This window comes from Agelaius tricolor, unplaced genomic scaffold, assembly GCF_023055355.1.
Source record: "Agelaius tricolor isolate 1412-34295 unplaced genomic scaffold, bAgeTri1.0.p SCAF_10, whole genome shotgun sequence".
Lineage (NCBI taxonomy): Eukaryota > Metazoa > Chordata > Aves > Passeriformes > Icteridae > Agelaius > Agelaius tricolor.
The window spans coordinates 13297775-13315757 of record NW_027269270.1 but is presented as its reverse complement, the minus strand read 5'-3'; the positions used below and the strand labels follow the sequence as shown (position 1 = coordinate 13315757).

General features: G+C 35.2%; 1 protein-coding gene across 1 annotated transcript in view; it reads right to left on the bottom strand.

The window, feature by feature from the left end:
• TTN (titin) overlaps nt 1-17983 on the bottom strand; it is a 235038-nt gene that overhangs the window by 140896 nt on the left and 76159 nt on the right. Inside the window, 31 exon segments of the mRNA XM_071434272.1 lie at nt 518-616; nt 920-1003; nt 1487-1564; nt 2208-2285; nt 2846-2926; nt 3273-3338; nt 3880-3966; nt 4596-4664; nt 5338-5415; nt 6003-6095; nt 6736-6987; nt 7265-7342; nt 7479-7535; nt 8455-8502; nt 9189-9215; nt 9330-9407; nt 9516-9725; nt 10294-10554; nt 10652-10919; nt 11002-11091; nt 11453-11633; nt 11887-12169; nt 12289-12381; nt 13379-13666; nt 14361-14651; nt 15157-15444; nt 15581-15868; nt 16390-16668; nt 16767-17045; nt 17132-17410; nt 17558-17845. Coding sequence (XP_071290373.1) covers nt 518-616; nt 920-1003; nt 1487-1564; nt 2208-2285; nt 2846-2926; nt 3273-3338; nt 3880-3966; nt 4596-4664; nt 5338-5415; nt 6003-6095; nt 6736-6987; nt 7265-7342; nt 7479-7535; nt 8455-8502; nt 9189-9215; nt 9330-9407; nt 9516-9725; nt 10294-10554; nt 10652-10919; nt 11002-11091; nt 11453-11633; nt 11887-12169; nt 12289-12381; nt 13379-13666; nt 14361-14651; nt 15157-15444; nt 15581-15868; nt 16390-16668; nt 16767-17045; nt 17132-17410; nt 17558-17845 — 5019 coding nt within the window.

The window sequence follows — 17983 nt, the reverse complement described above, 5'->3', positions numbered from 1 at the left end:
AGTTATTAATGGGACATAAAAACAGACAAATGCTGTTTCAGCATTCTTGAAGTTATCTTGAAGCAGATATTATGTGGAATTATTCTAACTTAAAACAACTGATCTCAATCTTCCCTGAACACGAGAATGTGAACTGAAAGCTGGTGAGAAGGGAAGCAGTATTTTATCTTGAGGGCTACAGAAAGCTTGGTAGTATGACAAATGGATGGTTACAGCCCTAATTTGTAGAGTCTAAAAATAAATGTAAAATAAATTTGCTACTGCAAATTTATGAGGCCCTTATCTGAAGATTATTGTATTCAGTAGTAGAGTTTCCATGTCAATGTGGTAGGACCCTTACATTCACAACTAAAATTGTAAATGGCACTTTAGGAGGCTTTTAACTACTGGGAGTTCAGCACAAAAGTTATACAAGATAACTATCAAAAAATGTTTGGTGTTATTTTGATCGTGATATTAGAACAACAGACTTGCAGACATAGCGCAAGTTTCTCACTATTGTCTGCTTATAGTGTACCTTCAGGTGACGGGATTTCCTCTGGAATGGCAACAGATATTCTCTCTTCTGTAATAAGTACTCTTTCTTCAAAAGTGGCTTTCTTCTGCACTTCAGGCACTTTGGAAGATAATGATATTAAAGTATGCTTTTCCAATTCCATTGTGAAACAAAGTTTTGAAATGCTAAATCTAGGTTTCCAAAGAAGGGTACTGAGCACATAACATAGAACAGAGATTCAATATTTAGAAAGAATACTATGTAAGTATTGCACATGAGATACAACATACTGTAATGATTCATTGTGTAAACCAGAGCAGAAGAACTCACAGGAGAAGCACAAATCAACGACTAATAATAGCACAGAACTCATAGACAGAAGCTGAGAAATAGCATATTCTTGTATTCTGCTGGAAAGCATACCTTTAGCTGGAGGAGCCTCAATTTTTTTAGGAACAGCAGGAGATACTTTTTCTTTAGGGACAGGTTTCTTAGGAACTGCAGGCACTTAAAAAAAGTATTTGTTTTAGAACATTTGAAGTAAAACTTGACACATGCATCACGCAAGAGAAATGTGTTGTTGAGAAAGATTACACATGGATATGTTTTGCTTACCAAACATGACAGTTGACAAAAATGAGGTAAATGCAATGTTCTAAAGATTACAATAAATGATAATAAAGTGAGCTGTATTGTACCTTTTGCAGGGGGAGTTTCTACTTTAGGAACATATGGCAATTTTTCTTCTGGAGCTGTTTTTTTAGGTATTTCTGGCACTCAAAGATCTTAATTATAATATAATCTGCTTAAATTAGCAAGTTTTTAAAGAATAAATCTACAGCACACCTATACACAAAACTGACACAAAAGATACACATTAACGTAGATGTTAACCAGTATAACCAGATTAACTTAGCAATCAAACCCAAAATTTGACATAAACAAGATGCTTAATATAATAAGAAAAGAACATTATTTTTTAAAGTGTACCTTTAGGTGTTGGAGCTTCCTCTCTTTTTGGAACAGCAACCTTTTTCTCTGGGGGAGCTTTCTTAGGAACCTCTGGCACTTAAAAAACCATAAAGTATAAGATAACTGTATTCTAAATTTCAAAGATTTATTGGAGTATTATAGATTTCATTAATAGATAGACATCTTCCATTTGTAAGAATATCAAGACACACCACATAACACATTCATACACTTAACATAGAAAGATCTATGACAAAAGCAACATATATTTGATACAAAACAAAATCAAACCAGTCACTGGAAGACTATCAAATACTTTGAGACTGATTTCTTAACTGAAGAATGAGATGCTCAAATATACTACCGGGTTTTAAAAAATCTCATGGATGTACAGAGAATTATACATAAAATATAAATTCTAACACAAACATGCTTACATAAAGACTAACAAGAAAATAAAACTCAACAAGTAGTGCACACTTGTTGAGTAAGTGTTGGGAAAAGGAACACGTCCTTTTTCTTCAGGCACAGTTTTTGTAGGCCCTTCAAAAACTCTAAAGGTATTAAAATTCATCTAGGTAATATTTCTAAGGCTTTTGAATGCCTTAGATGAGAACAGACATTCACACATAACACACAAAGATTACATTTGTCATATGTGTTGAGAATATAAGAGAAGTTAGAAAAAGGGGACAACAGCACAGAACTGGTTAAAGCCCACATTCAAAAGATGCTGTACCTTTTGCTGGGGGAGCCACCTCCTTTTTAGCAACAGCAACTTTCTTTTCTGGAACAGGTTTCTTAGGGGCTTCAGGCACTTTGGAAAACATTGTTAAAGTAAGAGATCTTTAGTTTTTGGAACACTAATCCAGATTTCAATAATCCAAGATTGTTTTATACAATGAAGACAGTGCTTGGACAAGGAGATGAGCACTGCAACTGACACAATACAATGTACAGCCTTGTGTGTTCAAATGTGGACAGTACAGGAAAGACATAATGATACAGTATAAAAGTCCGGTTAAAATCACTGCACTAGCTCCTTTCATTTTACTCTCTTGAAGTAAAAACACCCTACACTTCCCTGAAGAAGCCACACAACTTAAATAGAAATAATAAGCACAAGATAGTCAAGAGAGAGAAGGACCCAAGCTGCGACAAATTCAAGCTGTAAGCTAAGTTATAGCACAATTGAAAAACTGAAAATGTGCAACAGAGACAATGCAAAATCAAATAACGCATATGGAGATAGTGCAAAACAAAGACACATAGAGAGTAAATTCCTAAATATATGCAAGAAAACATGAAAAGTAATACAAAGAAAGAAAATTTGTTTGGGCTTTGCTTCTTTCTTTTTTACTAGAGCAGTAGAAATACCTTTAACTGGTGGAGCTTTTGCTTTAGGCACAGGAACAGGCTTTCTTTCTTCTGGAACACGCCTCTCTGGTATTTCAGGCACTTTAAAAGATAGGTGGTGATCATTTAGGAGACAGCTAAAATAATTGGTAAACCACAGTTGGCTACTCTTTACATGGTACATAAGCAAACAATAAATGTCAAAAACTAACCTGTTTTATCAAACAGATACAACAAACCCATCTCACAAAAAGCTATTAAAGGAATTATTTAAAGTCATGAAGAGGAATAAGATAAGAATGCAATAAGGCTTGAAGCTTTGACAGCAGAGCCATAGAGAAATTGAAAGATCTCAGTTCTGATATGCTATCTTTTGGTAAACAGTGTTACAGACAGATAATGTGAAAGTTCAGAAAAACAGAGCAGATGTTGATGCAAAGACATTCACCTTCAACGTGAGAGATCTCCAGTTCCGTAGAAACAACTTCTTCCTCCTCCTCAACCTCTCTGTGTGCTACAATAGGAATTTTAAAGATATTAAATGTTGAGATAGGAAATATCAATGTCCATAGTAAATCTGAAAAACTTCAAGACGATATTATGTGTACATGACACAATCATCACTGAAACATATATATTAACATGTAAAAAATTTAATCCAGAAAATGAACAGCATGTACTGAATTTTGAGTCAAATTAAAACAAACAAGCAGACAAATATTTATTAGACTTCCATCAATAATCAAACTACCTTCAATTGGGTAAACAGCTTCAAAGAATCTTTCTTCAACTGTTTTCTCATGCTCTGTTGGCTCTTCAAAGAAAAGTATTTAAACAATAGTAAGATAAAATAGTTGAAATATTTCCATCTATTAAGCTAAATAATACTAAAGCTACATAACACAATGGACAAAAAAAGCAAGGCATACTGAAAGACAAATGTACAATATGTCTAAATATGTAATTTGACATACATAAAAATAGATGAAAAGAAATATAGTAGGATTGATAGATTGTTTTGATTTGGGTACACAGACTTTTCGTTTTGTACATACCTGTAACATCATATGAATACTCTTCTTCTCTGTGGACAGAAACTGACATCTTTTCTTCTGAAACAGTCCATGTTTCTACTGTTGGTACTTTAAAGATAGGATTTTGTTTTAGTATTTATTATTCTAGATCCACATTAGTGGTAGTCAGCATGTGAGTTTTTATCAGGTCTATATTCATATTGCACATTAAAGTCTTAGACATATTTAGACAGTCAGTATTCATATTGTAAAATACTGAACAAAGAACAAGCACACAAGAATAATATTTAGTATTTGTTAAAGACTAAAGACACAGACACCTTTAACCCAAACATTTGAAACAAAATGCATGCACAGGCTTTTGGAAATAGTACATCAGAAGAATTCTAAAGGTTGTTCTTCAAAGATATTTTTGGGCATGAGGACACAATTATATTTATTATGTAAGGATAGGCCAGCAAGCAGAATAGATGAAGAAAAAGCTAAGTCACACTGCAGTGTGACCGTAGGCTATTTAAACAAGAACCAAAAGGCTATCCACAAATATGTTAAAAACAGACTTTATAAAGAACAAAAGCATGGCAGACTTACTAATTAAACACTGAGAGCAGTCACAGCATGACTACTACTATGGATCCACATACATACACACAGGCCCACATATTCCAAAAAAGCACAGAAACACATTGGGTGCTGAAAAAAAGGGTAAACTGCAATTCGAAGATGCTCATCTGTACCTTCCTTTCTCATAACTTTTTCCTCAACGACCACTGGTGTAGGTTTTGGTGGCAGAACTTTCTTGGTAACTGTTGGTGTTAGAATTTTGTTACTCAGTCAAACATTTAGCAAAGAGATCAAAATAAATCTACAGTAATCTATCAATGATGTTGAAAATACAACACGGCAAACAATCTAACTCATCAGCCAAGTCAGGCTTCTTAGAATCACATAAAGCAACATAATGAATGTGTTTGTTTCTTTTTATTGCTATGTTCTAAAGGCACTCAGGGCATTTAGCACACAGGTAATTTCCTGATACGTATTGAATTGCAGCTGACAGAATCCTGCTGCAGAATGGGAAATGCTACACAAAAGGAAGTAGCTACTAAGAGAATAATGTGCATATTTATTTTATAACCAAAGAATTAACCAAAGAATCTTGACAGATGGGTCAAAATGGAAAGCTGAGCAAGATAGGGATTTCACATCTTCAGCTTAGAATGAAACACACTTTTTCACCCAGTGCAATTTTAAACACACTTTCTTAAAGCATTGGTAGTTAATATTAGCATGTAGTATTTTCCCCTAAAAAGCTTTTAAGCTTCTTTTTAAAGAATTCAGCAGAAGCTTTTATTAGATGTTTCTAAGACTGAAAAATTGATCAGACCATGTTAAGTAAAGACAAAGCATATACAGATCAGCTAAGTAACAAGAGGCACAACTTTCACAGAAAGATGACATTAAGATAACAGTATTTACCCTCAGCCCTTTTGACTTTTTCTTCTGCAACCCTCTGGGTGGTTACCTCCACTTTTTCATCGACAGGTTTCTTGACAACTGCAAGTAATTCAGATAGATTTATTGTTCAAGTAATCTTGCAAATTTTTTTCTGGATACAAACCAGATAGAACTGGCTGGGTTTTTTTGTTGGTTTTTTTTTTTTTTTTTTTTTTTTTTGTTTTTTTTTTTGTTTTTTTGTTTAGGATGCTATTAAACCTGGGTTCTGTTCAGTGCATTGTTTAATGGTGGTGAACAGTGATGGCAGTGAGGCCTGCTCTGCCCTGAGAGATCTGCAGTGATCCAAGTGGAAAACGCTTCCCAGACAGGCAGCATTTAATTTCTTAAAAGTTACACCCATGCCCAAGGCTAATATACAGGGAGAAGGAAGGATAACTGAAGCTCAATTTGATTTTACCATCAATTCTTGTTTTGATTCAACCACCTTTGAGCAGAGAGCTCAGAAATATGAGGTAGAAGAAGAGAGTTGCCATGACCCTTGCACATCTCACTGTCCAACATAAAGAGAATTTTCATTTTTCAAGAAAATGTGAATAACCAGCACCATTCAGCTTGAAGGAGATGCATGAGAGATCTTAAACTGCATAACTTAATCTGTTCCTGTTAGTTTTGTGGGAAAGTCATACCTTTTTGAACTGTTACTTCCTTCTTTTCCTTCTTTTCAGCTATAATGGCTGGTGGTTTTCGTTCAGGCACGGGTTTCTTAGGAACTTCGGTCACTTAAAAAAAAATAACATCACTTAATGATAAAAAGTATGTTGTCTAAAGGCTCTGTAGACAGAAAGGTATTAGTTATGCCATTATACATTATGAATTCTAAAAACACACAGAGAGTTTTGGAGATCCAACTGTTGAAGTGGAATGTTTTGCTTATTTCCAAGTTTCATTTTTCTCATGAGAGCCAAATTTTGTTCCTGGAGACATACATGTTACTAATCCCAGAGACAGTTATAACATGCAAGAAATTGCAAAATACAGCCATTAACACCAATCAATAAATGTGAGAAATTTTTAATTAAATCAAGAGCACAGGAAAATGATAGAAGAAATAGCCAAAAGCCTAAAAATGAAACATAACCTTACTACTAACTACTAACTCATGTTAGGTTTCAAAGACCTGCAAAGTTCATTGGCAATGAATTTCTAATGTATCCATTCCTATCTGCATCCATACCTTGTGATACCTTGTGTTATCATCAAGTGCCACTTAAAATTTGTCAGCATATTATGGTTCCAGATATTTTAGCAAAAACAAAACAAAACAAAATGTTGCCTGGTTCAAAATAGTTCAAAATGTTGGGGCCTTAATAATAAATATGAGAAAAGAGAAGAAATAAAATGACATGATAATTCAAATACCTTCTTCATGAATTATTCTTTTTTCTTCATAAGTCACTTCTTTTTTCTCGTAAGCTTCTTCCCATTCCTCTTCCCCTTCATCATAGCCCTCTTCCTTGACATAATAGTCATGGTCTTCACCATAATCTTCTTCCCATTCTTCATAACTTTCTTTGGGTATTTCATGTATTTTCTTTTCTTCATATATCTCCTCTCTCCTTGCCATGGATGTTATTTTGACCTCTTTGGGCTTCTCTGGTAGCACCTCAGGAACTTAAAATAAATAAATTGATTATTGGTATCATAGTGTGGAATTTGCAAGGTATATTGGATGTTCACTTTTAGTGAAAGTATTTCACCCTCATGGATGGTTTAGAGAAGGGACTATTTTTTAGGCAGTCACAATCAGCTTGGGCTTTAAATGTGTGTTTTTAACATAAAGCCAGAAATCAAACAATTGTGATAAATGGAAGTTATTTCAAAACAAAACACCTTGTTTCCACAAGGTAATTTTACTCTTCTAAAAAATTTTACAAAGGAAAAAAGTTACCTTTAGGTGGCAGGACTTCTTCAGGAGCTTTTTTAACCACCTTTTGGGGGACTTTCTTTAATGGAACCTTTTTCTCTGCTTAAAAAGAATAGATTTAAAAATTTGAATTAAAAAACCTTAAGAACCCCTCAAAAGCCAAACAAACAAAAATCAAAAAAATCAACTGTCATAATGAAACATTAATATAGTATTCAAATACTGTAAGGACTTTTACCTGGCTTTTTCTCCTCTGGAGGTGGAACAAGAGGCAGAAGAATGGGAATAGGGGCAGCTTGTAGGAAAAATGAAATATTTAGAACAAAATTTAAGTTTGATATTTCCTTGTAAATGAAAAAAATCCAGGTTTGGTAAAATGGATTATATTATTTTATTGCAGCTGCAGAATAAAAGCAAACATAGTGCTTATTCTGAGAGTTTACAGCAGCTGAATAAATATAATTTGAGTGGGAATCCCCAGTCTAATTTTCTGAACCCTGAATGTCTTCAGCTTTATTTTTATTGCTGCCATTACTCTCCTATCTTTGCTGATTGTACTTCATCTAAATATCAAATCTTTCCCTTCCTGCTGCCACTGCAAGCATTTACCAAATTATACCGGCAAAAAACACAAGTTCAAATTGCTGATGTTTATAGTAAACTACTGGATGTAGTAGAAGTATAAATATTGTCTGTAGCCTTTAGTCCAAAACCAGAGCCTGGGGGGAGACCATTTGCCATAGACATGAAATCCAATGTAAAAAATACAATGTAAAGAATCTGGTCCAATTAAAAGAATATTTTTAGAAGGCAGTAATTCAGACATCTTGTTTAAAAGATAATTTTGTGGCAAAAAAGAAGAGATGAAAATTAAAAAAATATTGTCAGAGAGGAAGATGGAAATAAAAGGAAGGTGAAATGAGTAAGAGACTGATAAGAAAACATCATGGAAAATATTCTCTTTTTAAGAGAATTAAAATTCTCTTTTAAAGATAAATTCTTAAAAATTCTCTTTTTAAGAGAATTAAATTAAATCCTACCACTACCTGTGTAGAGTTTTTGCCTTTCACACAGCAAAGAATCCTATCCAAGTCAAGTCTTGCCAACAGGGACAATTAACTAGATCTTATGGCTGAGCTAAGATTTTTCTCTGAGGTTCCCACTGGCCTTCTGGTTCAGTGCAGATACAGAACAAGTATGGTTTGTTACCCTACCTTCAGCTGGTTTCTGAGGTGGAACTGCAACCTTGGCATCAGGAACATCTAGAAAATCAAATGTTTAATTGGCTTAATAAATAGTATGAATTTAAAAATTCATTGTGCTCTCCTCAAGGTTAGTAGTTGATGGTGGTTTAATCTTTCTTTTTGTAATGTAAAGGGATTGCAGCTTGCTCCTCAAGCATAAGCTAGCCAATTGATAGATAAATAATTGTATTAACCTTTCAGTTCAACCAGCCCATACAATGTTATGTATTGTTTCTAAATAATTCTTGCAGCATTTGGAGTAGGCTCTGAAGAACAGTCAAAAAAGAAAATCACTGCATATCATAAGGAGGTGATTTTTACCTATTTTGTCTCCTTGGTTATTTTTTTCAGTTGCACAGAGGAGATCCTATCTATTAATTGCTACATCTTCATTGTTCTATTTCTTAGCAGTTAAAAAAATAACTTGTGTGTTTTAGTGAATGGGGCATTCCATGTTGTAAAAAATAGGGTCCCTATTAATGTCACTGTTTTTGGATTTATCTCAGTATTCATTGCCACTACTCATGAGAATAATAGCTCCACATGTCTGTGGATGAGGAATGGTTTTTCAGCATGTAGTTTATACTTACTCTAACCAGCAAAAAAAAAAAAAGATTTGAAAATAATAAAAAAGCAGAGCGATGCTTTAATTTTATGATAGAGTATTGACAAGATCTTATGCCAGTCTTGCTTGAGGACTTTACCTGGTGGCTTCAACTCCAGTTTCATTTCTGCAAAGGAATATTAGATTTCTTTTAGGACTATTGATTTTTCCAGAATCATGTTTCAAACAGACAAATTTGTACATGGTTATGATCACAAATTTATTCAGAAAATTTGCTAACCTTTGGTTACAAGATAGAGCTCTGCAGTGCTTCTTGCTTCCCCTCTTGGTTCAAGACGAGCAATTACAGAATAAACACCTGCAGCAGTCAAGAATGTTCATATTTATATTATTTTATAATTTAAAACCAGACGAAAAAGAAACAGATAAAAAATGGCACCAGCACAACTGTTTCATGCATTTTTACCTTCATCTTCTGCATTAACATTGTGGATAGTCATATAATGGCAACGACCTTCACTTCTGAAGCTGTACTTGGGACTCTCTCTCAGTTCAGTGGGGCCTTTATACCACGTCACAACTGCATCATCAAAAGACACCTCACACTCGAAGGTTGCAGACTGGTGTTCACTCACAACGATGTTCTGTATGCTCTTGGTGAACTGAATTGGTTCCGCTGTTTTTAGAAAGAAAAAATATGTCAATTGTTATGTACCACCACTGCATTTAGTGTATCTGAATTCTTCTCATTGTTGTCATCAAAATAGCTAAATTTCAATGAGATACTAGCAATAGATCTTCAAAAAGTAGAGTAAAAAAAAAAGGATTCCATCTTCTACGAAGATAAGAATGAAGATTAGAAGATGTAAGAGTTCAGCTATAACAAGATTGATGTACCGATACATTTTGTAAGAGAAGCCATTAAGGAAACTAATGATAGAGAATAATTAAGAAAAAGTCCAAGGAAAATATAAGAGTTTCAAAGAAAATAGAAGCTAGTACAACTCAGATTGCTTGTGGGCTATGGGATATTAATCATGGTTTAGTGAAGAACACACTTAATTGAATTACACAAGTATGTCACATGTTGTTCAAAGAGAAAGGACAGTAAAATTTCTTATTTAGTCTGTTTCCAAGTTTTGGAATCTGTCTTTCAGAAATTCTTTATATTTTCATTTGTTCTGCTAATGAAACCTCCAGAAATTGTCACTATTGTAAGAAAGAGGTTCAGCATCTTTACAAACCTTCAATGGCCAGGTCTGCGGTTGTTTCTAGACTGTCAAGCTTGCAGGTATACTGTCCCTCGTCTTCCGTTCTAACATCCTTGATGATGAGTTTGTGCACTTTGTCAGAGACTTGTGTTGAATATCTCCCTCCTATCTTAATGGGTCTCCCATTTCTATACCACTGAGACTTGGCATTTGGGATAGAGAACTGACAAGTCAGTGTGCATGTTTTTCCTTCCTTGAAAGTAGTGTCATGAAGATGCCGCTCAACTGCAGGTTCTATTAGCGTGTTAAAACACACATTTTAACAGAGATCAGATAGTGGAATAAATACAGTGTAAACTAATTCAAATATATACTTCAGAAGTAGACTTACCAATCACAGTTAGCTTGGCACTGGCAATATGTGGTCCACACACTATTCTGAAATTCCCTTGATCTTCAGGCTGGCAGTTTCTAATTCTCAGTATGTGGCGATCACCTTCAATTCTAATTTCATATTTGTCATTGGAGTCCAGTTTCTGTGTTCCCTTGTACCATGACAGTTTAATTTCTGGATAGTTAATCTTAATCTCACATTCAAAGATAGCATCCTCATCTGCTAAAACCGTCTGATTTTCAATGTCTTTGATCAGAGTAATAGGCTGGAAAATATTAGTTTAAGTTAATTTCAAGTTCCCTGTTATAGGTTTGAATATTTCATAAATCAGTCCAAAAATGTTTTACCTCTGTTTGTGTGAGTCGTTGCTGAATAAAAGCTACAAGTTCATCAAATTCCTGATCTTCCCTTTGAGCTTTCTCTGTGAGCTCAATTTCCTATAAAAATGCAGAATATACTCAAAGATTAAAGGATACTAAATGTCAAGCTGTCATGTTTATCCAACACAGTTCATTCCTACATCAAATTTTATGTAACTGTACTGTAACCAGGAAATCTTCCCATTCTAACAATTGCAGTCAAGTTATGAAGACAGAACCTACGTAGCCAGAAGCCCATTTTTTCTTCTTGGATTTGAGCATGCAAGAAATTGAGAACTGCCACTAAAAGATCTAAAGAGGAACCAGAAATTTCTCCACACATCATAATTTCAGAGCTTCAGAGTGTGGACACCACGTCTGTTCAAGGGGAACATATTACTCCTAAGAGAACCAATGCTGCAGTCACACTGGATCTTACCAATCTGTGGCTTTCTTCTGCTTGGGTTTGCTTTAGTAACTCAAAGGCTTGCAGGAGGCCACGGAAATCTGTAATTCCATACATGCGAGCATATTTCTCATATTCTTTGGGATCTACATTTTTGAGAAGTTCCAAGATATCAATAGGTTGCTCTTCCTCTTCTTTTCTTTTTGTTGGAGTGCTATTCAAATCAATAACAGAAGTTAACTACACAGCATTTCCTTCCTGAAAGCTGTTTAATGAAATATTGAATCATCTCAGAGCTGTTCCGTGCAATAGAATCCTTTAGCTTAGTCTAGTCAGGTGCTTTTATTTTTAGTACAGTAATTCCTATGTAATGAATTTTTAAAAATTATATCTTGTTCTGAGATGCATAATAAAAAAAATTTCTTCTGTGTTGATAGCAAATTAATCCATAAAAACTTTCAATATACCTTTTTAGTTTTGCCCTGAGATCCCCTTCAACAACTTCTTTCTTTCTTTCCTCAACTTGCAGGTTTACACTCCTCTCAATTTCACCATGTTGGTTAAAAGCAACACATTTGTACATGCCAGAGTCAGTTTTTATTGTGTCCTTTATTTCTAGTTTGGCTTCATCTCCTCTCTGCTGGATTATAATGCGGCCTCCCTGGTTGAGTTGCCTCCATTTTCCCTTCATCCACTTAACATTTGGAATTGGATCTCCTCCAACTTTTGCAATAAATGTTGCAACGGTCTCTGCAGAAAGATGCAAATGAGGAAGCTAAGTCTATCCAGTTGTTTATGACAGAGGGACATCTCAAACACAAGGTGTAGGCAAATATAAGACATTGTACTGTTTTGAAAAGTGTTCTTACTTTCCATGACTTTGATACTCTGAGGCTCTGACACAAAATAAAGTTTGCCTTCCACTTCTGCTTTCTTAGCTGCTGGAACAGCTGCTGGTTTTTCTAAAAAAACAGAGTCAGAGAGTTATAGCAGATGGCTTCATGTAACAGTTAGTGTTCATAGGTGATGATGTTTCTGAAGGAATTGTGAAAAAGGAATTAATTCCTGAGATGGAACAAAATACTATGCAAGAGTTAAAAATGCAAAATATTTTCATATTGTTTTTACCAACTTGCAGTTTACTTTCCAGATGAAACTCTCCACAATGGACCATACTGTCTTGTTCAGTCAGGCCATTTATACTCTCCATGGATGCAAATCCATAGATAGATATGCAATTAGAAAGCCTCATTTTCTAAAATGGGTAAGTTTTTTTTTTTGTGACGTCTTCTCTTTCCATTCTATTTCTGGATATCATGAACTAAGAGCTACTTGCAGTTTTTTACCAGTCATCTGTTAAATTCTCCTGGTTTTCTTTGTCTTAGTCCTTAGCCTAGTGGCTAATCATATAGTGAAAAAGAATATTTGTGCATACTGCTGGGCTCTTGTGTCCTTTATGCAGTGGTAAAGCAAGAACTACACAGAAAGACTCATGTCTAGACAATGTTTACTTTCAGCTAAAAGGTCAAAATGTCTAGAGCTGTAATAGTCTTAAAACAATTAGCCTCTAAGGCCACATGCTCGAATTCCTGCTGTATTTTCCTTTAATAAACACCACTTTTGACATGCTTTCCATAAAACATGCATGTCCAAGTAATTTCACCCATTTAGCTTGCATTTTTTGTAAATTTCGTGTTTAGATAGAAAATAAAATTTTAATCTCTTTGGTAGGAATGTACTATTGATTTGACATTGATCTTTCAGCATTTATGTCACATTGATATATAAATTATTGTTAAATACTCTGTTTTACCAGATTCTAGAATTTTACAAAAAACTAAAAATAAATAATTGTTTGTTATTAGATTATTAACATTTTTGTTCCACACAAAAAAAACGTGGGATAGTGTTTTGGTTGACATTTTCATCATATGCCTTATTTTCTCCATGTTACTGTACCTTTGACTGTCACTTTAGATTTGCACGTATCAGTGCCAGCTGCATTTGAAGCTTTGCATACATATTCTCCTGAATCTGATTTGGTAACAGCAACAAGTTCTAGAAGAGCTACTCCATTAGCAAAGCTGAAGTTGCATTTGTCTGAGGCTCTTATTTCTCTTCCTGCCTTCAGCCACTGGATCCGGATTGGCTGCGATCCCTGGACATGACAGCTAAGCTGTAGGGTATCACCTTCCTCTGCTGCTGCTGGATGAAGAGGCTGGTCAAAAACTGGAGGCTTTTTGGGTTCTGGAATACGAAAATGCTTGAGTGAATACTCAGGAAAGTATGATCAAGAATATAAGAGGGAGATACATGTGATCACTAAGGAGGCAATGGCAAGGAATGGAGGATGATAAACAGAAGTCTGAGAATGTCAATCATAATGTTATAAAATGGAATAAATATCAAGAGAGCATAACAGCATATTTACTATATAATCATGCAAGAAATATCTTTATCCTCTCAGCAAGAACCTTTATACGCAAAAAATAGTATGAGAACAAAAGCACTATTAGGTTGCAAAACTATATAAAAATCTTTAAAGAAATAAACCTGCAATTTTCTGCAAGAATATTATGACAAAGTGTCATGCTACCAAAATGCAGTGTCAACTGCCTAAGCTTAGATTTCATTGCATAAACCCCCTGTTGCTCCACTGAAGGGGAATGATTAAAAATTAACAGAAATTTCACAAAGATTTCAATGTTCACTTTAAATCAGTCATAGCAAATACAGGAGAAGAAGTTTCTCCTTGAGAAAAAAAAAAAACAAATATAAAAGAATTTGTTGACTTTGTGGTTTATGTGAATCTCTGGACAAATCACTGCTGTTAAGGTAAGTAAAGCCAGCTCATAAGAGAGATGCTATATACTTGCAGCTAAATAAAACAAAGAAATTGTTTTTTAAGCAGGAAGCAAAGAAAAACAAGACTTCAACCAACCTCTGATAACAACAGAAGATGTACTCAACACGCTTCCTGCTTCATTGGACACTTTACAGGTATATAAACCAGCATCTGATTGCTCTACACTCTTGATATGTAAAAGCAAGGCATTGTTTTTGAAAGATAATTCACAGTGAGCACTTGAATGGACTTCCTGATTATTTTTATACCAAGCAACAGTCAAAGGCTGAGAACCGGAAACACAACCCTCAAGTTTAAGTTCATTCCCTTCTGTTTCTTCTACTGCTTCAGACAGTTTCTTAGTAAAAGTAGGAGGAGTTTTTCGTTCTGTAAAAAAAACATAAATTCCATGAATCTATCTTGAGATGAAAAATCCTAAAGACAATGCTTCAAGAAAAATTTGAACATTGGGGAATTGATATTTACTCTCATTTAAACTGGATATATTTTTAAAGTGAAATTATGCTAAGGTAAACAGCAGGAGTCTTGCTCTTACAGTCATTGTCACTGTGTTTTCCTGTTTGAAAAAAATTCTCTTACATTGATTAAAGTCATACACCATTTAGATAACCCCAAGAGTTTTGTCAAGCTCTTAAGAACGAAATAGACCAGAGCCTATTGAGAAAGTAGGCCAAAGAAAATGCTTTATTTCTCCTCCTGTTGCTGTTAGTGACCCTTCCTAATTCCCATAAAAGATTCATAGGTATCTCCAGATAGGTACTCTCAGGCTACATCCCAAAAGTTTTCTCAAAGTTATCTTGCAGTAATAGTCTGACTTCCTTTATAACTGAAGGAAGAAAAATGTAAACACAACGTATTATCTATTCAGTACCTTTAACAGCCAGTTGAGCTGTGCAAGAGTCCTTTCCAACTTCATTGCTAGCATAGCATGTATATCTTCCAGAATCTCCCCTGTCAACTCTCAAGATGGTCAGATGGGCTGTGTTGTCTACATAACTGATTTGATAGTTCTTTCCTGTTCTAATTTCTTGGTCATCTTTTGCCCAAGTGACTCTAATAGGCTGTGTTCCAGAAACGTGACACTCAAAATCAGCACTTTCTCCAATAATGCCATCCACAGGTGTAAGTGGGATGTCAAAGAACGGAGGAGTTTTCCCTTCTGAAGTGTCAAAGAAATAAAAAACCGTCACATAAAAATCTCAATTTACTGTAAAACTGTGTGAAATAAGAATCTCATACATAAAGCAAAACTCAGTTTTAAGACATTTCCATTAAATATTTCACAGCCCACCAACCTGTAAGGACAAGCCTGCCACTAGAAGAAGCAGTCCCAATAGCATTGACAGCTGTGCAGGTGTATTGCCCAATAAGGCTCCTATCTGTCTTCAAAATCTGGAGAGTTGCTACATTATCTACAAAGGACGTGTGAACATTGTAGTCCTCTTTAACACGTGCGCCATCTTTAAACCAAGATACTTCGATGGGTTCTGAGCCAGCAATGCCACAATCAAACACGACTGGTAAGCCAACAGTTTCATGAATGTCTCTTAATTTTCGTGTAAAAGAAGGAGGAAGTTTACGCTCTGTAAGAGAACAAGTATTGTACAGTGAAGTCTTCCAGAAGACATGAACCTCTTGCTGTACTCATCAACAATCACTGACTAATATGCTGTAGAGTACAGTGGATTTTTGCTCATAACTTCCAATTAAAAGTATTGTTTAGCATATCATTTATTTTGAACTTGTTGTAAAGCGCCCTGCGCATATGCTTGCAGGAAGAGAGGTCTCTTTTTTTTTTAATCTTAGACCAAATGAGCCTCAGGACTGCTAATACAGGAAACAATCAAAGCAATATCCTGAACAGGGATGAAAGATACAGAGGCTTGTAACGCCGCAGAAGAGCTGTGGTCAGTAAGTGCTGCATTTCAATTAGCTTTACAGGAAGGCTTTTGTTAGTAGAAGAAAGTACCACAGGGTACCTTACACATCAAGAAACAGTAAAGTGTTTTACAATGAAGAGGCAATTGTTGTTTTTCAAAAGAGAAAAGCATACTTAAGAAAAATAGGCCATTTCCCATTTCATATTTAAAATTGAAATATTCACCTTGAACTGTAAGCAAAGATGATGAAGAAGCCTCCCCAACAGAGTTTTCTACTTTGCAGATGTACTCCCCACTGTCACTACTGTCTATCTGGCTGAAAACCAGAGTAGCAATTTGGTTCCTAAAGTGCATTTTCACAGTAGCAGTTCCTCTCAGCTTTGTATCGCCTTTGTACCATGACACAATCATTTCTGGTGTTCCAGCAATCTGGCACTGTAAGGATGCAGAATCCCCAACAGTCACCTGCACTGGCTCCAAGGGTTTAATGAAGTAAGGTGGTTCTGAAGGACAAAGACACACCATTAGCATAAAAAAATATTGCATGAAGACCATTAGTTGTTCAAACAACACTTGTTGAAGTGCTGCTGGCTTGACGCACCTAGTATTGTGATTGTACCATGACAAGTATCTTTCCCAGAATCATTTTCAATATAACAAGAATATTGCCCCTGATCTTCTAGTTTGCTGGTAGGGATTTCCAGTATGGCAGATGTGTCTGTAGTGGTGATGCTACACTTTTCAGAGTGCATTATTTTCACTCCATTTTTCTTCCATGTCACTGAAATCGGTGGAGTACCCACATATGTGCATTCCAAGATTAAATTTTTCCCTTTCTCTACATTTAAATCATTCACCTTCTTCACAAATTTGGCTGGTTCTATAATGAACAACAGGAAGAAAACAAATTAAATAAAGCCAAGAGATCATCTTTAAGAAGCATAAGAAGCAGTAGTCTGGACAAACCTTTGACAAAAAGATGTGTTGTGCAAGAAATTTTCCCTGCCTCATTAGAGACCTGACAGGTGTAGTCTCCAGTCTCAAGTGGATGTACATCAAACAGCTCCAGTTCTGCAACTGAATCTTGCAAGGTGATATTGCATCTGGGTCCTGGTACTAGCTCAACACTGCCTCTGAACCATTTAACTTCCAATGGAGGGGAACCTTTTACGATACTAGTAAAGGTTATGTTTGCCCCAGATAAAACATCCAGTGGTTCAGGTTTCTTCACAAAAGATGGTGGTTCTAAGCACACAAATAAAACAGACAGAAAATAAGTACATTTGAACTTCTTTTGAAGATCAGTGTTCAGAAATATTCAACAAAGAAAAAATTAAATATTTCTGAAAATAAATTTGGACACTCTGATTCTGGCCTCTTACTGATACTGACCTATAACACTCAAAAATGCGCTGCATTCATCAGACCCAGCTACATTAGTAGCTGTGCACAAATAAGTTCCCATATCAGACTCCTGAAGTCCATTCACTTTCAGAGAACAGGTATTGTCTGTAAGAGTAGCCTGATACTTCTCTCCACTGGTAATCTCTTGTCCATCATGAAACCAGGAAACCAGAATGGGTGGTGACCCATAAACTTTGCACTCCAGTACAGCAGAAGAACCCAGCTGGCCATAAGTTTCTTTCAGTTTTCTTGTGAAAGAAGGAGGTATCATACGATCTGCATTTGTTCCAAAATAAAAAAAAGGAAATTACCATGCAGCATTCTTAAATGCAGGAAGTTCTCTGTGCAGAATAAAATTAGTGACCTTTTGCTGTATCTGCTTTGGCAATATACTCTGAAACAGCTAATTATTTG